Source organism: Typopeltis vanoorti, chromosome 18, assembly GCF_054136105.1.
Source record: "Typopeltis vanoorti isolate ZY-2024b chromosome 18, IOZ_Tvanoo_1.0, whole genome shotgun sequence".
NCBI lineage: Eukaryota > Metazoa > Arthropoda > Arachnida > Uropygi > Thelyphonidae > Typopeltis > Typopeltis vanoorti.
Genome location: NC_143566.1, coordinates 60291903 through 60313493, shown reverse-complemented (window position 1 = coordinate 60313493; position 21591 = coordinate 60291903). Strand labels below are relative to the sequence as shown.

Genomic DNA, 21591 nt, shown 5'->3' with positions numbered 1-21591 from the left:
AATTCTTAATTTTGAAGAACAAAAACCAGAAAACTTTTCAATAAAGTAGGAAGTCTCATTAAAATTAATGACATCAAGAAAAAACCTAATTACTATCACTGAATTGTATGTCATCAATTTCCTTGATAACAATTTGGAAAATTTTAAATTGCACTGTATACAGCAATATTGAATTTAAAGTTGTCTTCTGCCCTCAAATTTTAGGGCAGAAGACAACTTTTGATATATCAGACAATTTATTTATTTATTCTTATGGCAAAAGGAATACAAAGCAGCTACAGATCAATGGCCAGTCTAGAAAGCCAATCCAGGTCCCCCATCCATCACCTCATGGATGTCCTGGTAGCCACCACCATGAAATTAGCACTTGGGCAGTCATTCACAATATAAGCAATCATCTGAGCCACAGGGGAACAACCACAATAAGGGTGGACTGACAGTCTCCATTTATGTAGTAGGTAGCCACATCTGACCTGGTTAGTTCTGATTTGGTCATCTGTCAACAGATGACCAAATCTTGGAAAAGCAAAACCAAGCTGCAGCGCACAGGGATCTTCAACCAGGAAGCCATTTATTGGATCAGTGTTCTCTCCACATATCAGGTGTTGATGGTAAGTCAGCCGAAAAGAGTTCATCCATGGATAAGAAAGGGTTTCTTGATTTTAGGCAAAGACTAGGTGGATTTATAAGAGTCTGGTGCAGGGGCAGGAGTGGGTTGCTCATTACTTTATTAAATTCTTTAATCAAGGCTTGTATTCTCCATATATTTGGTGGAGCAATGTTAGATAGGACAGGCAACCATGGGAGAGAGGTTGCTTCTCAGTGTCCCACTAATTGTGTGCATTGTAGAATTTAGCTGGGTGTCTATAATGTTAGTATGCACACTTCTTTTCCAGGCGGGGGCACAGTATCCTGCAGCAGAGAATGCAAGGGCTAGTCCAGATGACCTTAGGACCTCTGCTGCAGGATATATGTATGCTGCTGATGACCTAACGATCATACACCAATCTACCATCTCCTCTGGTTGTTCCAGCAAGCCTTGAAATGATATTATTCCTTGTTTTAATTTTGTTAGACAGGTTGGTGATGTGCCTTTTATAGGTTAGGCTTCTGTCCAGCTCACTGCAAGGTATTTTGGGTGAGGCTCATGTTCTACCATTTTGCTACAGAAAGAGAGGTTGAAGTGTCGATTTGTCTATGTATTTCAGGTGGAATACTGTAGACACAGTTTTTGTTGGATTTAGCTTCAGGCACCACTACTTGAAATACTCTTCCAGGATGTTCAGATTTGTACTCAAGGTTGATTCCAGGTTGGCAAAGGAGGAGGTAGATTGATGTATGATCGCTAGGTCATCAGCATACATATATTTGCTTTAGCTGGTATGTGGGAAGTCGGACATGTAGATGTTAAAGAGTAAAGGGGCTAACACAGAGCCCTATGGGAGACCATTATGGAGGAATCTGGGCCTGTTTTTTTTTTTCCACCAATATGGACCCAGATCTTTCTGTTGGAGAGAATGGATTCAAAAAGCTGGAAAGTTTTTTTGCGCCTTATAATATATCCTAGTTTTAGGAGGAAGGCCCTAATCCAGACTGTTTCATAAGCTGATGTTAGGTCAATGAAAGTAACTCCAGATTTAAGTTTCTTCTGGAAGCCTGCTTCAATCTGTGTTGTCAGGACCAGGACCTGGTCATAGCAACTTCTTACCAGCCTGAAAGCAGCTTCTTCAATTAGGAGTGCTCTTTCGATGAGTGGCGAAATTCTTTTAAGAAGAATTCTTTCAAAGAACTTAAAGGTGGAGCAAAGCAAGGAGATAAGTCGTAGATGTTTGACATCATCTGGATCTTTCCTTGGTTTGGGCACTGCAATTATTTTGCCTTCCCGCCACAGATTTGGTAGTTTTCTAGTTGTTATAATTTTTGAGAAAAGGGTGGCCAGTCATGTTTGACCTCATTGGTCAAGATGGTTTAGAAACTCAGGAAGGATACCATCCACTCCTGCAGCCTTGCTATTCTTGGTGAGCTTCCTGTACCTCCTCTCGAGATACTGGGTGTACAAGTTCAGGAAGCTCAGGGTCCATCCTTAGGTTTTTTCTATATCACAATGAAATGTTTATTGAGTGCTAAACAAATAGTTTTTTCTTCTCTCATCATTGTAATTTATGATGCTGCCATATTTTCTGAGTATGTCATATTTATGAGGTTGTCTTTTTTCCTTATTTGCCCCAGAGATATAACACTGGTAGCATGAAGCTAATGTCTCTAACCAGGCATCCAAAGGTACCAAGCCTCCTGGACCACTTGCAGCAAGCATGATATCAGACAATAAAAGACAACCATATAAATATGGCAGCATCATAAATTATAATGATGAGGGAAGAAAAAAACTATTTGTTTTCACTCATTAAGCACTTCACTGTGATTAAAACTATTCAAGAAAAGGAAAATGGCTGAAATATGTCTCATAATCTAAGGAAACTACATAAATTCTAGCAAGGAACCAAGTACACAAAAAATGTCAAAATGTATTAAATGTTTTCACATAATCTATGCTAATTTCTCAACATTCAGAATTTTAAAAACACCTCTCTCTCTCTCTCTCTATATATATATATATAAAGAAATAAAGGGAGATACACCCCATTGCTCCTATGCTGTTCATAGTAATTTTATAAGAAATATGTAGAAAACTTAACCAAACAAAAAAGAAAAGCATCTAGGAATGACAAGATAACAAGACCATCTTCTGAAAATAAGTGATATAACAGCTAAATTAATAATCAAAAGTGAGAGCTACAAGTAATTTCTGAAAAATAAAATAATAATAAATAAATTACTAAAGCTGCAATAACTACAAACTGAATCAGAATTGAAATTGACAGAAAATACAGTCTTAATAATCTCTTATATCAGTATGGTATTTAAAGATATTTGATCAAAAACAGCAAAGGAGAATCACATCTTCAGTAGAAAGAAAAGGCAAATCTCCTTTATCCAGTAACAAGAAACTGAAGGTAAACTTTTAATATCATTATACAATACGATAATTAGACAATATATTTATATTAATATCATTACTGAGACAGAATAATAATCATTAATGATTGGAGAATAATATCCTTATCCTATCATTCTTCATGACATCATTATTCTGACAACATAAATATATAGAGATTATCCACTGCTTTTAACAGAAAGACTATTTCTGTTTAAATGCAATATCTGGAGCAAGCTGTTTGTTCTAATTCCAAATTAAAAAAAAAAACTTACCTTGCCCACGTCTACCAAATATCTTACATCGTTTGAATAATATAAATTCATCAATTTCAGAAGAGGAAAGAGATTCACAGGAAGTATTAAGGCAGACCTTTTGTAAATTAGATGAACGGCCATCAGCATGTGGTGTCTGAAATAGGGTGAACAAGAGATTTAATCAATAGCTTTATGACATCACAGCAAACTGTGACTATAAAAACTAACACAAAATAAAGTATATGCTGCACATAAAATTAACTCTACACATTAATGATAATAAGCAAATCATGTTTCATTTTATATTTTTAAGATAAAATTGAATAATACAGACCTGTAGTTACCATATTATTTAATTTTTTTCCCCTAAAAAATTGATTATACTAAACTTATCATTGTTGCAATTAGTTTGACATTTTATTCACTTCCCTTTTGAAAAAATTATGATCTCAAAGAGAAAATATAATCTACACACACACACACACACACACACACACACACACACACACATATATATATAAGAAAAGTCCACTTTCGATGTTCACTTATAACATGAGAATGAATTGAATGATTTTGATGAAGTCTTCACCAATAGATAGAGGATGTTCCAAAGATGGTTTATGTGCATTTTCATCAACATACACCTCCAGATTATGGAGCAGTGATTAATTTTTTGGCTTTGGACAGAATACAGCATGGAAGACTGTTGCATAAACTGGAGAATATTGGTTTGAATTATAAAATATTAGCATAGACAAGAGAATGGCTGACTGGCATATCAAAAAGTGGTATACAGGGGATGTAAGAATGCAAAATTTAAGATAACTAGTAGTGCACCACAATAATCAGTCCTTGGTCCACTGTTATTCAATCTGTGTATTAATGACATTGGGAAGGATTTGACAAACAACATACAGCTATTTGATGATGATGATGCAAAGAAGGTAGGATAAGTACTCTGGCATGATTAGATATCCAATGTCTTATTATATTGGTGGGATTATGCTAGAAGAAACTAATCAGACTAGGGATCTTGGAGTGTTAGTAGATAGCAAGTTGAAGTTCAGGGGCCATGTAGCAAAGATTGCAAATACAACTCGAAAGACAATTGCAATGCTGAAAGGAACTTTCATGTGTAAAGATAAGGATGTCATTTTGCCTCTTTACAAGGCCTTGATAAGACCTCATCTGGACTATTGTGTGCAGGTCTGGTTTCCATTGTGATTTTGATACAGTGGAGAGAGCGCAAAGGAGAGTGTTAAAAATGATATCAGGATTGTGGAATACTGATTACATAGACAGACTGAGAATTTTTAGACTGCTGGGGCACTTCTGAATGGGACATGCAGGATTTCAGTTGATGGAATTTTTCATTTTATGGAGGGTGGGGAAAGGACAAGAGGGCATCCTTGGAATCTGAGAATGAATGCCACTAAGAAGGGGGATGAGGGCTAGAATTTTCTCTCAAAGAATGTTACATGATCAGAATGGATTGCAATTGGATGTTGTGTTTGCAAGCAGTGCGAATGAATTCATGAACAAGTATGATAGTTGGCATGTGTAATATGTGGCCTCCCTTGATGAGTCCCTGACTCCCTGGAGGTCTCTCTCTTAATAATAATAAAATACCTTGGACAGGGGAGATGCATATACAGTGATGTACTTTGATTTTGCAAAAGCTTTTGATAGACTGCCACACAAAAGGATGTTAAATAAATTGAAACAGATCAGATTGGATAACAGACTTCTCAGCTGGATCAGTGAGTGGCTATCAGATAGGTATCAGAAAGTTGCATATAGCAGTGAAGTATCCCGAAAGAGGAAGGTCACTAGTGGTGTGCTGCAGGGATCAGTTTTGGGACCATTGTTATTCAATTTGTATATTAATGATATTCAGATGAGTTCAACTAGTGATGTGCAGCTGTTTGCAGATGATACAAAATTAGGAAGAGCAATGAAGAATCAAGCAGATGTTATGGCCTTATAGGAGGACTTGAATAGATTGCATGCATGAGCAGGTAAGCGGAACTGTCAGTTCAATGTTGTAAAGGCTAAGGTTTTGAGATTTGGATAGCAACAATGAGATGCAAAGTATGCACTTGGTGGGGAAACTTTAAAAGAAGTAGAGGAGATGAGAGATGTAGGAGTGATGGTGGAGGACCTGAAATTCTGGGGGTCACATTGCACAAGTTGTGAAGACATCACATCGGATAATAACAACGATGCAGAGGATCCTGACATGCAGAAATAAAGAGGTTATGATGCCATCGTATAAAGCCTTGATTAGGCCTAATGTAGATTATTGTGCTTGTGCACAGATTTGGTCGCCGGATTTTCATGGTGACAAGGATATGTTGGAAAGAGTGCAGAGAAGATTCACAAAGGTGGTCAGTGGTCTTTGGAACGAGGAGTATGAGGACAGATTGAGGGAATGTAAATTGCAAAGCCTCGTGAGGAAGGGGGGGGATATGATTGAGATATATAAGTGTCAGGGGTTATAATCAGGTTGACATAGAGGAGATTTTTCATAGAATGGGAGAGGGGTGCAGAAGAACAAGAGGCAATTTCTGGAAGTTGTATAAGGAGGAGAGGAGTGAAGAGCAGGCTCTTTACATGGAAAGTGATGGTGAGTGGAATGTATCACCTGAGTGTGTTGTGAATGTAGACACACATTGAATCAGTTTAAGGCATGGTTGGATGAGCATTGTATTTGATAGTGTGTACCTCTCACGCTGTCTTTTACTCCGTGGAGGTCAGATAATAATAATAAGAATTTTGGGGAATATTTTTGAAGCATGTAAACTTATTAGCTGATGATTTTTGGACTTATTTGCATTATTTATTTTAAAAGAGAATGACAAACCACTATTTGGAAATGATCCCCGCTTCATCCCTTAAGATCTTGAGTAGGTGTGACAGTTACATTTCCTGAAGATTTTTTATCAATACTGAGGGAATGTTATCAACACCTGGTGCTTTATTAGCAAACAATTCATTTAGCACCTTTTAATATGGTTTGGCATTTCTTCCACATCGAGTCTTGTTATAGCTTCATTGTCTAGATCTCCATTATAGAGTTCCTGTAAGTAATCCTTTCATCTTTCAGAAAATTTTTCCTTTTCTATAAGAATGCTCCCATATTTATTTTTGATAATTCTGCTTCTTGTTTTGTTTGAATATTACAATATTGATTACATTACTTTTAAAGTTTGATTCATTATTGTTGATTTCCTATTCCAATAGCCCTAATGTGTACCATTAGAAAAACTAATTTTATTATGTGTAAGCAAACCACTATGAAGGACAGAGAAGCAAGAAGAATGGCAAACAACTTGATATTTTCATTCTATGAAAAATAAAAATTTTTAAAAAAATAACACAGAAGATAAAATTTTTATGATTTGTAATCAAACCTAAACAATAAAAATAAAAAATGGGATGTATTTTCCTAGTAAAGGAAAAAATTTACAGAAGTATACCTTTGGAGGATTGTTCGTATTTACAGCAGTCACCGGAGGTGTTGGCTCATATTCTCGACTGCTATCACGGGAATGATCATCAAGAAAAGACAAGCCCAGATCATTAAGTATTTCAGCTGTCATTTCAGTGCTGACATCCCATTTGACATTTTGTCCAGTATCATCTTCAGATATTTCTTCATCTTTTGCCTTTTCTTTTTCATATTTCTGATAACAATATGTCCTGAAAACAAAAATTTCCAGCATACAAACATATAAATATAGATATTTATACAGTATAGTAAATACACTGAACTAGTTGAATTTAATATGAAACAATATCACAGACAGGCAAATTTCCAGAAAAAAAATAAAGTATGGATATGAATTTATGGTTATAACTTTTAGGAATTACAAATGAAATAAGGTTGTTCCAAAGAAAACAGGTAGTGTGGAGAAGACTGAAAGATGCATTTCACCCTCCCTCTGGTTTCAGTTGTGCAACAGAATCTAAAACTAAAATTTGATAATCAGTGAAGATCTTAAATATCAAAGTGTATCAAAATCTATTCACTCACTGTTATATGCATGCAGAAGACAGAGAAGTGCATTCAGCAAGAAATCCAAAGTTAATTAAAAGGTTGAGGGGGGGGGAATAACAGGACAGTCGGAGAATCCACATTTAAACAGAAAAATTTTATTACCAGGACATAATATATACATGTGTGCAACATATGTGGACAACATAATATTAGACATAACATCAATGTACATTTAACATGATTTTTTAACAACATATGTATACATCAGTACTAACAGGGGCATCTTCAAAAGAAATCTAAAAGAAGAAAAAAAATGCTGATGTGAGTGAACAATAACTGAAAATATCTATAGGAAAAAGCATTACATATTATTATGGAAAGTACGAAAGGAAGCTGTGAGCAAGAGGGTGAGGAATGGTTTCTTTGCATGGAGGGTGGTGGAACACATTGCCTGATAGTAGTGTGCATGATAGAGTAGTGTGAATAGCAAGAATGGTCAATGAGTTCAAGGAGTGGTATGATCGATTGTGTTTCCTAGGAAGGACCTTTCCTAGGAAGGCCTGAATAATAATAATAATATTATTATTATTATTCAAAACTATATATCACATAGTTTTGAAACTGTTATTCTATTCCAATCAATGCACTGAGTCGATTTTTTATTTTTACCCCATTCTTGCTTTAAATGAAAGTCCGAAGTGATAACTTCGACTTTCATTTGTACAAAATTACCAGCTATCTATGCAGAAGGATTATGACCCTGGAATCTTACATAGGAGGAGGCCATACAGTGATATGAAGGGGCACATCATAAAAAACTGGTGATACCTATGAAACTTAGATGAAAATTCTACAAATAACAAGTAAGTTTTAACATGAGTTTTCTTCCATTTTATAGTTTGTTGTTATCATCATGACATGAAAACTGGATGCTCTCTGTATGGGTGTCATATCTAAGAGTCTATCTACTTCCGCTATGTTACCCTGCTCTTTTTTCTTCATCTCTAGAACATCATTATCATAATAAACTTAAACATATATAGTGTCAATGTGATTAAAATAAAAACACCTCACGAAAACAATCTTCCACATTCACTTCAGCAACATTCATAGTGTAAACACCAATTTAAATGACATATACCTTCAAATACAGATATTGAAACCCATCTTCCGTGTTTGACTGAACCCCACATTACCACAACAATCACTGTCTCATCTTAATAGTGAACTATTCTCTGATTCCTTCCATCCCAAAGAGCAGCACTTGTGTAATCTGACATTCCTTGCCAGAGGATGCCTACTCTTGAAAGTCTTCTCTCTTTTTAATCTTCTGTGACTGATTTTTTTTTTTGCATCATTATTTATCATTCTTGACCCAAACCACCATTCTGAAATTGTTCTCTCCTCTGATTTCTTATCCTTGAATTCAACTATCCTAATAATGAACTTATCTTCCTTGCCAACTGTGATGCTTATAACTCTAACTGGCTCCCTTTTTTCTAATTTCACGGACCAAGCTAGAAAAATGCTGAGCTATTTGCTTAAGCTATAATAAATTTAGTTTAATCCTTTATCCAAGTGTGTGCAAACAAAGTTTGCGCCTGAAAGTATCTTCAGGACTGGGGTAAAGTGGTACAACACCAGGCGACTCCTTGCAAAGGTGGAGCGGGCTACCAACAACTCCTGTCTCAGTATCTCCCATAATGCAAAACACATCTCCTTACGGTTATGTATAATGTTATGCATTAAATGGGAAGGGCCACTACCCAGACTAGTTTCGACCTTTATTGAGGTCTCTTCAGTAGGAGCCAGGCCCAAGTGGAGATACCAAGGCAGAAGCATTAGCAAGGTCATCTCCTCCTATTTTTTAAATCCTTTATTCTAAATTTTTTATTCCTATTCCTATTTTTTAAATCCTTTATCCACACACTTGGATAAAGGATTAAACTAAATTTATTATAGTCTGACCAAGTGAAAAATAAACTTTCAACATCTTTCTCTAAATCCAGAGTAATTTAATAAAAAGGTGGCACACCGTTTGGCAACTCCTTTAGGAGGAGATGACCTTGCTAATGCTTCTGGCTTGGTATCTCCACTTGGGCCTGGCTCCTACTGAAGAGACCTCAATAAAGGTCGAAACTAGTCTGGGTAGTGGCCCTTCCCATTTAATGCATAACATTATACATATCCGCAAGAAGATATGTTTTGCATTATGGGAGATACTAAGATAGGAGTGTTGGTAGCTTGCTCCGCCTTTGCAAGGAGTCACCTGGTGTTGTACCACTTTACCCCAGTCCTGACGATACTTTCAGGCACAAACTTTGTTTGCACACACTTGGATAAAGGATTAAACTAAATTTATTATAGTCTGACCAAGCGAAAAATAAACTTTCAACATTCTTCCTTTCTCAACAAGTTCTCATTCCAGTGTAACACTACTGAGATGACCTCTCCTCTTGGTAATTCAGATCAGAATCTTGTAAAGTTTCCTCTATAGTACAACATCCTTCCTCAATCTCTATCCTCTGGCACTATAATAATAAGTGGGAAGACTTCCTTGACTTTTATCCTTTCCATGGTCTGATGTTGTTTCTGTTCTCCATATCCTGAGACTGTAACAAATTATCCATTTTGGAATAAGAATCTTCACTCTCCATGCCATTCAAAATTCCTACCCCTTATCCAAACCATGATTTTTTTATATATATATATATATATATATATATATATATATATATATATATATGTTGTTGTTATTAACTTCTGGGAATAGTTTGTTTCTACTGTTAATTAGAAAGCAGTAGTCCTCTAGTTTTAAGTAATCACAGTTTTGCAATTATTTGGGAGTAGCTGACATTAAAAACTTTTGTTTTTATATAATACTACGTAATAAAATTTGTACCAAAAACACTGTTTATCATCACAAATTCTTTTGCTCCTAACAAGAAGCAGTAGACTATTGCTTTATTCAGCAGTGAAGATAATCTGGACTGTAAAAACAAGAAAAAGTCAGTTAATGACTTTTTCTTGTTTAATGACAAGAATTTTTCTTGTCATTAAGAAAATAAGTTTGTAAATTTTAACAAAGTTAGTCCAAGTATGATAATAATTGTACTTGCAGTTATAAGTAAAACAGCTTGCAACAGAAAGAGTCATTTGTATACATAAACTAGGAAGCAACAAGGTGTGGATAGCACAGATACTGGGGGATACAGCTATCATGTTTTATCAATGGAAGGTGTGCAGAGGTCTATGCATGAAATTGTTAATATACATTGTGGTAAGAGGGAAATAATGGTTCTGCTAGTATATAAAATGCCAGAACGTTTCAGTACTGTTGAATAAATACCACCATTGCATCTTGTTAAGGTACTAAACTTTCTATTAATTTCTAATGGATCTTGACTAGTACAAAACAAATGCAGCAGAACACTGGTAGAGACCAGACTAATATTTCACTTTTTGTTCAATCATACATTCTTTTGCTGGTCAAGTGCCATGACCATTCTGCGTACCAGACCAATTTATGGAAATTGGTCTGATAAACAGAGACTGCATGACACTAAATGTCGAAATGCAAAGTGCTGCTGATCTTCGCCTATGTTTAATGACATAGGCAAATAAAATTTAAACTACTTGCTCATCATCATCACCTTTAAAATTTTGAGGGCCCAGAAGGCAATTCAGGACTCTTACCACACCTTAAGAAATTCATAAAATTATTCTTTAAATTAAATATTTTCACGCTTTGGGCCTAACGCCGCGTGAAAGTCCCTACAAGGATGGCAGCCCTGCAGTCATGACCGGATGCCTCAAACAGCCTTGGTAATTCTGGCTCACAACACTGCAGATGAAAATTTTTTAGCCATTGGGAATCACGAAAGCGATTCTTGTATCTTTACATAGCTTATTATTATTATAGCAAAACATAAACTGGTTTGATATCACCGGTTTAATGACGAAGAATTTTTTTTTAAATTTCTCTTACATTAATTTTTTTATGATATAAGATACTTATAATTACCTTGCTGCGGATCGCTTATTTTTGCTAACTGCAGCACGATAAACATCGTTACTAATCTTAGAACGTGTATCTCTATTTCCTGCACCTTTCATCTTTGGCGCCATTGAGATCTAACATAACTCAGTACCTGAGAAGAAACTCACTCACCAATCATACTACACTAAAAATCTCGGCATTTCTCGTAGGGTTACATTGCTTTACGAGGCAGCTTCAATGAATGTTGTGTGGAGTAAGGTAGTGCTCTACGTTTGGATAATTTTGTCTCAGGCTTTATTAATTTCGCTTTAGAGTAAGCTTTCAGTATATTTTTTATGTGGTGTGCTTGTAAAGGAAATGTTGTTTTTTCGACTTACGCTTTATAAAATTCAAAAGAGAGTACGTCGTACATATAGCATTTATATGAAATAACTTCAAGAAAAGTGATCGGTTTGCGTTAACTGAATAACTCCACTTCTTTCTTTTAAAGTCAAATTTATACCTTGAAAATCGAAAAAAAAATTACTATTATGTATTGACATGAATCCAAAAGTTAATCCCAACCGGACTTGTTTATACATTTAATATCCCATCCACACGTATACATACTCGTCCTGAATAGTTCATTACAAAGAGCTTTTTAAAATCTCTAATCCTCTAACAGTATTTACTTATATTAGAAGGTCAAGATGCCTATTGATCAGACTCTATAAAGCTATTACCTGACACCTCAGGAGTCCAAGGACTCATTAGTTTGTACATTCCGTTAACATCCCCCCCAACTTGTTAATGTTGAAAAGGACATTCGAAAGATCTCGTATTTGGTAATATGCAAATTATAATATTAGTTTGCAGTGCATAATTACTGTTTAAATCATAAGCATATATCTACAGAATGTTCTCAAAAGATGATAAGCATCTTTAATTTTTCCAAAAAAAAATAAATAAAACAATTCAAAGCTGTTTGGCACTATACAGTGCTACTGACTAATTTTGTAAAGTTTCCAGTAGCACTGATTTCAGATGCTTGAAAAATGGAGCATATTGGTAATAATTAACATTCACATAATTAGCTTTCATAATTTTCTAATGTTTATAGAATAAGAATTCTAACAGTCATTAATGTTATAAGCATTAATGATTGTGTATGATAACTGACTACCAGGCTGATTAATGCTCCAACAATTCTTAAAACCTAACCTATTCTAATAAGTAACCCAAATTGAATCATTAAATGTCTTTCCCCACTGCTAAATTAATCACCACTTCATCTGTTTGACAAAACTAGTCATGCTGTGTTTGTCATCCATTCCATACTCTTTCACTGTGATTGACCACAAAGCTTCATACTTATGTATGAAAATTTGTGTATTCTGCAGTCACCTCAACATATCGAGTTTCTCTGAATGTTTATATTCACTTTTTTTTTTTTCACTGAACACTTTCAACAGCCTCCTGACATCAAATCCATTTAAGTGCAATCCATCCTATGAGTATACAAATTCTTCTTATTATCAAAAATACTCATATATACATATTATTATAATACTCATATATACCATTATTCCAGTATACTCATTGAAATACAATGGTAACTCTTCTCGCTTCATTCCTATTCCTTGGCAACAGACTTGGAATCTTGATTATTTTACTGTTTTTCACTTCCAACAACTTTTTCACATTTTTTTCTTTCAGATTAAGAGTTTTCTCTGGGTATTGGCTTATAGAACAGCCATTTTATTCTTCACTGAAAAAAAATTTGGTACAACTTTTCATTATGCCATCTTAATCTTGAATACATCACTTGCATTACATGATAGAAGAAACAGAAAACAGAAATGTAACTTTGGTCTGAATTCAAAAGGAATGTGGGCCATTTTAAACATCTAGTAAGCAGTTTTTCAAGTTTATTGCAATAAGCAAAGAGGTTCTGTTATGATATCCTCTGCGATGGACTTATATACATTTGTGTAATAAATTCTAAAGCTTCAGTCATTTTTGCAGTCGTTACTTTGGAACTAATGATAAGAAATAATCGATGCTACAGTCAGTAGCACCTGTCACCTAACAGGTAAACCAGACTTTTTTTTTTTTTAGATAAAATATCTTCATCAAATAAAAGTGGGGCACTTTTATAATGCACCCTCTTAAAAAAAAAAAAAAAAGGACCGTTTGCAGGACTCTTCTGTGGCAGACAGAATTCAGCCTATGTACTGCCAGTGATGGGAAGAGAGATTCTACACAGTTTTGTAGCATAAAATAAAGAAAACACAGGAGGAATAGATATAATTTCTCCTCCCTCAAACTACTTTTGGATCTATCTCAGATCACTGAATCAAATTTTGTCAGTGCTGTGAGACACTCCATTTATTGCTAAATTAATGGAAAAGTCACTTTTGTTACATATTTTTGCTTAATAAACTAATTTTTGCAAGTATATTATTAACAGAATGTGATATGAATGAATGAATACACATAAAATGTGAATAATAATTGCAATATACAATTGATAAGTAGCTATTAAGTTCAAAATTAAATTGTACTTTGTTTTCTCTTCAGTATCATGGGCAATTCTGCTTCTGCTTTGACATCTGTTACTGGACCACTTGGAAATGTCACTGTAAATGAACTAAAGGATAATGAAAATACTGCTACTTCAACTAATGTGCAGTTGTCAACTGATCAATGCCCATTTCATCAAAACATGCAAAAAGAAGTGCACACTTTGCAGAACTATCCGAGTGAATGTCCAATGCATGCAGCTGAAGAAAAAGATGTGATTAATCCTGACAATATGGTTTGTATTGCAGTAAATTTTTGTCAATTTAAAATAGTTTTAAATATACTATTAGAAAAGTATCATTGTTTGTTTAAAGAAGCTTGCTATTGCAGAATAATCTTTTAAAATAAAGACTAAAATTGTCCATAAATTGCACATAATCGTTTTTCATAAATTACTATGGTTATTTTGCCAATATGATTAAAACAGCAATAGCACAAGCAAAATGCTGATGAGGCTACTTGACGAAGTTTTTTATTGACTACTAACTATGTAATCCATATTAACTTATAAAACTAACTGCAATAAAAATAATTTAATACCATTATGAAGATACAAATACTGTAGATTCCGTTCTTATATATATATCTGATCCAACACACACAAGACCTATAGCACATTAATGCTGTGTGTGAGCAAGAGGAAAAGAGAGTGGGGAAGACTCATAAGCTCTCAAAATGCTTATTGAATCTTCACTCTGCATTTACAGGAAACTGCTTCTTTTATAAACAAAAAAAAATTCAATAGATTTTAAGATTGAAATTTCATGATTATCCTTACAACCCACAGATCTAATAAGTTTCAATGTAGTCTCACTCTTTACAAATATGCTTTTTCACCTAAACCATCAATTTGGTATAAATATGTTGATGTTGTTTGTACTATATGGAACTCCTCCTTGTCTAATTTTCATAATTGTTTGAAAAAATTAATTCAGTAAACCCAAGAATCAAATTTACACTAAAATCAGAAGATGACGGTCTTCCTTTTCTGGACATTCTCATTCTCTATCAACCTAATGGCAGTCTACAGTTTTCAGTATATAGAAAACCAACTCATACTGGTAAATGCATTGATTCTAACTCACATGATCTCCCTTGTCAGAAATATGGTGTAGCCAAATCTCTAGTAGAAAGAACTCATAAAATATGTTTTACATGATTCTAAACAAAGAACTGTATATTATCAGAGCTACCTTTATCTCTAATGGTTATAATACAAAACTATTGATAAATAATCAATATATATATATATATATATGTGTGTGTGTGTGTGTGTATTTTTAATATAATGAAGAGATGTTGGAGAAGTCCAGAGGCAGTTGACTAAAATAGTTTCTGATCTCTGGAATGTTGAATATGAAGAAAGGTTGACACAATGCAATTTGTATAGTTTAGTGGATAGGAGAAAGAGGAATAATATGATAGAGACTTAGAACTTGGTAAAGGGTTGTTATAGGATTAACATTCGAGAGATTTTTCATAAAATGGTGAGAGATCAGAGGAGAACAAGAGGTCATCCCTAGAAGCTGTATAAGGAGGATATGAGAAGCAGTTACATAGAGAGTTGTGAATGATTGGAATGCATTGCCTGAGAACATGGTGTCTGCAGAGAATTTGAATGTGTTTAAGGCATGGTATGATGAACTGCATATATGACAAAAGGGACCTCCTACATGAGTCTGTGACTCCATGGGGATCTTAGAATAATAAGAATGCCAGGTCATTTCATTATGTAATTAAATTAAATTTTATTTAAAATCACTTAATTTTAAATTTAGTGATTTAAAATTAAGTGACTGGGTGCCACTAATTGGCATCTGGTACACTGCTCAGCTCTGTAAATAGGATTAACATTCTTTGTTGTAGCTTCACCTTGTGATTTTGCTGATGCTCTGATGAAGACCAGTTAGTTTCGATAGACCAGATTTCAGATAGACCAAGTGAAATATTTGCAGAATTAAAATTTTTATATTCTTGTGAATGTGTGTGTATATTAGATAGAAAGTAATCCATAATTATGGCCATCATCTTAACCCGCCTCAAAGAAGACATTACCAGAATTTATATTCCATATGTTTAAAGAACTTTCAGACAAAAATAGCAAGACCTTTAACAAATTGACTTATAAGTCCTTTGAAACCATCCAGTTCATAAACTTAATACCTTCCTTATCTAAAGACAAATATCCTCCTCTTTCTTATCCTGGACTTTAAGAATTCCCTGCTCTTGCAGCTGATGTTATTATGGACATACTGATGATTCTGCACAAATTTGTCTTGAAGAACATCAAGTAAATATCAGTTGTGCATTGTACACCGATCCTAGGAAAATGAGATAATACAAAATATTATCAAGATAATATAAAAAATTATGCTTAAAGGTGATATAAAAATATGCTTCACAATCATCTTTAAAATAACTTCAGATTTAAAAGTGCTGTACGGTAATTTGATGTTTTGCCAAATGGTTAGTCTTTGTAACAAAATATTCTTTTCAAAGAATAATTTTCTCTTCCACTGAGGTGAACAGAGGAAGAGAAAATTACGTGCCATATGTTAAATGTATATTACAAAGAATTGTAAAAATGTTGAAGAACTTTCTTGCAGCTACCTTTAAACCTATCGACAAGCTGGAAACATAACAGTGAAATATAAGATTCTTTTTGGATCTCATCTTAAAATGTATCAGGTGTCTCACTGTGTAGTGAGTTTTTCTTTCACTTGGTTAGAAAGTACATTATGCTTGACATGAAATTATATTATTGTTTTGATTCTTTACCTAAGTAAGCCTGAAGAAACAAATATCTGCATGTGCAGTGTCTTCGCAACTAGGCTGCTTGTACATAGAGGCTGTTGACTTAGCATTAAATTGTCTCAGTATCCTATAATATGCAGCAGTATACAACATGTGCATTGCTGTTCATTATGGAAGGGTTACTACCCAGACTAGTTTTGATGTTTATTAATTTGTCATCAGTGAGTGCTAGACCTAAGCAGATTGTGAATAGTTTCATCTATTAAATCCAGCCACCCAACATTACAGAGGTTTTACACTTTATTATTGGTAAAAAGTTCAATTTATTATTTATTTATTAAATTCTGATCATTGGTTGCACCTTTTGTAAAAATAAGGCTGCCAGTGGTATTGGATTTCTATACTGAAATCTTAGCACACAGTAAGGTTCCAGATATGTGTATTTTGCTATGATAGTTCTCTATCTGTTCTCAAAATTCAATCTTAACTTCAACAATAATTAAGTAAATTAAGTCTTCACACCTCTATTTACAAAAACGAAAAACAATTTAATAATACTAAAACACATTAAAAGAAATTTACAATATTTTGAACTTTAACCACAGGAACTTATCTTAAAATCATCATCATCATTATTAATTTCCTGATATTGTACCCCCAAGGGTGTTCAGGTTACTATGACAGCACTATATGATTAAGTTTACATTATTATTAATCTCCTATCAACAATTTTGCTCCAAATCAATCTGTTACTTGTGAGCACTCCAATATTATCATATCTAATATTTCATGCTTCTAAAGTACTTCTCACAATCAATCCACTTAGACTTGGTCTTCCTCTGGGTCTCTTTCCTGCTACCTTTGCTAACTTTTCTTCACCCATTCTATTTAAGTGGCCATACCACCTTAGTCTTTTGCTGACACATTCTTGAATATTAATAATGTCAAGTTCCTTTCTAATATCCTCATTTTTAATACAATTTTGTCATTAATGCCATTGGTTTACACCCCTAATCTTTCTCAGAACCCTTATATCTATGGTCTCTAGTCTTTGATCAAGTTATATATATCTAACCCAACTCTTAGATACATAACTTAAAACACTGTCTTGTATACTGCAAGGCTGATATTTCAGCTAATTTCTCTCTTATTCCATATAAATTTATTCACCTGGCTCCTCACCCTGTCACCTTTGCTTATTCTGTTGTCTATTTCCAATTTAATCTGTCATCTTCTCTAAAATCAGTGCCTAAATAGCTGAAATGTTTTACTTGTTCTGTAGGTACTCCATTGAGAATGCAGCTGAAGTTTTCTATTTCTGCATATTTTCATGGTTTTGGTCTTTTTATTGCTGAATTTTGTGCCAAATTTGTTACAGCTGCAATTCAATTTAGTTCAAGAATCTTGAAGACTTGCACTGGATTTGGTTAGGAGTACAACATTATATGCATAAAGCAAAGAGCTAAGTTTGATATCTCTGATTTTGATATCAATGGGGATAATGTGTATCCTCATCTTACCCCTGATTTTACAACAAACCATCTTCCTGTGTTTCAGTTTTAACTGCTGACTTACAACTTAATTATAGGCTATATATATATTGCTCTGTATAATGCTTCATTTATCCCATGTAATTGTAGTGTTTTGAAAAGCTTTTTGCTGGGCACCTCGTCATATGCCTTTCGCTGATCTTTGAACCTTAAGTATGGATTCTTGTCATGTTCCTGTGATTTTCAACTATTTGTCATAAAATGAAAATCTGATCTTGAAAACCTCTTTTCAAGTATGCTTGCATAAATCTAATCTGGGACACTAAGCAGAGAAGTCCCTCTACAATTCTCACATTCGGTTTTATTCCCTTTTTTTTATAGATGGCTATCTATGCTTATTTTAAAGATGACCAAGGCAAATCACTCCTTACTATGGTACACTACATGCCTGTGGTCTTTCATCAGAAACACATGAGAAGAATATTAAATAACTTACACACCAAAAAGTTTTCTACTCTTAATGGTATCTCTCTAATTGTACTTAAAAATTGTGCTCTGTAATTAACACCTATTCTGTGTTAGTTCATCTCTTTGCTCTTTGATATTATTCTCCAGTATGTTTTATATACTGCTGGTACTGCTCCATAGCATGGAAGCAAGCTTATATTTAGCCTTTAAAAAAAATAAAAAGCAGATAAAAATCTGCACCAAATTATTTGACCTGTTGTCGTCATCTTAGTCCTCTCTAAAATAATGGAGAGGACCATCAGTTGCCACCTTATTCAGTAGCTGAAGGCTCACATCCAGTATGGATCCACTCTAGATCCATAGCTGATCCTCTGACTTACATCACCAGCCTCTGGAAATGTTTCATAAAAAGGTTTGGAGAAACCTGTGCCATTGTTCTGATGTATCCAGGTCATTTGATAGTGTTTGGTATCAAGATCTGCTTAGTAAATTGCCATCTTTTGGTTTATGTGACACCTTCTGTAATTGAGCATTGAGTTTTTTCCTAGGTTGATCACTGCATATCATGGTGGATGACTTTCTCCCTTCACGCTTCTCTACCAATGCATCCCAAAAGGAGTCTGTTTTCTTTCTGCCTTCTTGTGCACATAAAAGGCATATCCTCTTTCTCCTATACATAAATGACTTTCTCTCACTGACAAATAACTTTACTTGTTTGATAAACCTTATATTGCATAAATATTCCAAGCTTCAAGATCATCCATAACCAGTATTTGAACCCACAAACTGAGTTCTGATCCCACCATGGGCATTGATGTTTGTAAATAATTTTCAGTTGATAGCTAAATTGCATTACAAATGTGAGACCACCACCCAGTTTACTGAAGGACTGAAGTGGTTGATCAGTTACCTGTTTTGGGATTATCTCCCCTTTAGCCCACTATAATGTGTGTAGGTTTACAACCTTTGGTGGGTGAGATTCATATAAAAAGAGGGGGGGAATCAGTTTGTAGAATTGGTTTTTGACTTTAGCATTCTTTTATTAGATAATGAAAAGGACAATTCTTCTTCTGCAGCTTCCCACTTAAATAGGATTGCTATTTGTAGTGAGTCTCCTCCACAACCTCCTGTCTTGGGCTGTAGCCACATCCAAGTTCTTCATCCTCAAGTCCTCCTCCACCATCTCCCTCCATCTCTTCTTTGGCCACCTGTGCTTCCTCCTCCCCGGCACATCCATCTGTGTGACCTTTGACCTTCCCACATACTCTTCCTCCCTCTTCATCACATGACCAAACCATCTCAACCTTGCCTCCTGTATCTTTGCTCCTAAGTTCGTAATAACTTTCACTGTTCCCCTTACATAGTCATTTCTCAGACGATCCTTTCTGGTCACACCACACATCCACCTAAGCATTCTCATCTCCGCTACCTCCATCCTGCTAATGTTATTTTTCCTCAGGGCCGCAGTTTCCATAGCATACTCATAGCTGGTCTTGCTACTTTCCTGTAGATTTTGTCTTTTAAATTGATTGGCACCTTCTTATCACATAGCACTCCAGCCATCTCTCTCTCTCTCTCTCTCCAGTTCCTCCATCCTGCTTGTATCCTGCATCCCTCTTCCTTCTCAACCTCACCATCCTCTTTCATTGTTGAACCTAAGTATCTAAAGTCACTGACCTTCTTGATGACATTTCCTTCCAACTCCAGATCTGTCTCCTGGCTGCCATCCACTTTGCAACACATACTCTGTCTTACTTCTGCTCAGTCTCATACCTCTCTCTTCCAGTACTTTCCTCCAACTTTCCAGTTTAGCTATCACTTCTTCTCTTGATTCTGCACACAGCATGATGTCATCTGCATACAACATAGTCCAAGGCGTGTCTTCTCTCACCTCCTCTGTCACAATATTAAACAGCAACAAACTTAATGCTGACCTTTGATGCAAGCCAAAATGAAAAGGACAAATAACTAAATAAAAATATAAGATTCTGACAATGAGAATAAAGATGTTGACACAACAAATTCAGTAACTGTAATAGATAATGAATTTTATATATATATATATATATATAAAAGATTTATATATATATAAAAGATTTATATATATATATAATAGATAGTGAATTTTTTAAAACAGTTGTTGCTAATTTTGTCGTTCCTTCATTTTTAAGAGATGATAATGAAAGTATTGCATTGTTGAACAACTGAGAGATAGGAAAATATTCAAAATTTCATCTCTTAATTATTCTGAAATACATGTTTCAGTCCTAGGTGTTACAGTAATTACTTTTTTTTTTTTCATAGTGTTGGAGAAGAAGAAGAATTAGAACGCAAAGATGTAATGTAGTATAACAGAATTCTGTTATGCCTTGCATACAGAAAGCATTTGATATTTTGGTCATGACATGGCCTTAGTAGTGTCCCATCTTCCACGTACTCAAGCTCCCTCAAAGCACATGCCACATCTTTATTGACTTCCCCAGCTTACCACACAGATTTGAATCTTTGTACTATCTAGTGACTAGTATGTGGAATGATATTGCTACCGAATCTTCCTCCATGAATGGAGTAAGTCCACACAGTAAGTATGTTTGACATACTCTTGAAGGCTATCATTCGCTCTGCATGGATTGGGGAAAGGAATCTCTAAGTTCCTTCTCCCATCTCTGGCAGTAATATTCACAAGCATACATATGCTTGTGCACCACTGGGTCAAGTGTATTCAAAACTCAGAAGTACTGACACTGTTGCTATAACATCCATGTTAGAATTCTAATGACATAATACATTTAACTTTCACTATAACAGGCTCATAGTTTGTTATAGTGAAAGTTAAATGGAATATTTAACCAATGGAATAGTTTGTAGTTCATTTTTTTGAGAGTATATTAAAACTGTTTGCTATAGTGAAACTCGGCTGCATTATCTAAAATAAACTATTGAAATTAATTTTCAAAATTTTGGGGGGATTTATTTTAGGAGATAACTGTTACTATGTAGTTATGTTTATTCAGATAACTTGAACAATGCTTAACTAATGTGCTGTAAAATTATCTTTAATTCTA

General features: G+C 34.6%; 2 protein-coding genes across 2 annotated transcripts in view; one reads left to right on the top strand and one right to left on the bottom strand.

Annotated features, from left to right (window-relative positions):
- Window positions 1–6865, bottom strand: part of Skp2 (S-phase kinase-associated protein 2) — a 105741-nt gene extending 98876 nt beyond the window's left edge. Inside the window, exons 1-2 of the mRNA XM_090408421.1 lie at window positions 6732–6865; window positions 3271–3406 (exon numbers count right to left, since the gene is read on the bottom strand). Coding sequence (XP_090264547.1) covers window positions 3271–3406; window positions 6732–6854 — 259 coding nt within the window. The 5' untranslated portion in view covers window positions 6855–6865. The remainder of the gene's footprint in view (window positions 1–3270; window positions 3407–6731) is intronic.
- Window positions 6866–11467: 4602 nt separating this feature from the next.
- Cchl (Cytochrome c heme lyase) overlaps window positions 11468–21591 on the top strand; it is a 48628-nt gene continuing 38504 nt past the window's right edge. Inside the window, exons 1-2 of the mRNA XM_090408304.1 lie at window positions 11468–11565; window positions 13812–14049. Coding sequence (XP_090264430.1) covers window positions 13816–14049 — 234 coding nt within the window. The 5' untranslated portion in view covers window positions 11468–11565; window positions 13812–13815. The remainder of the gene's footprint in view (window positions 11566–13811; window positions 14050–21591) is intronic.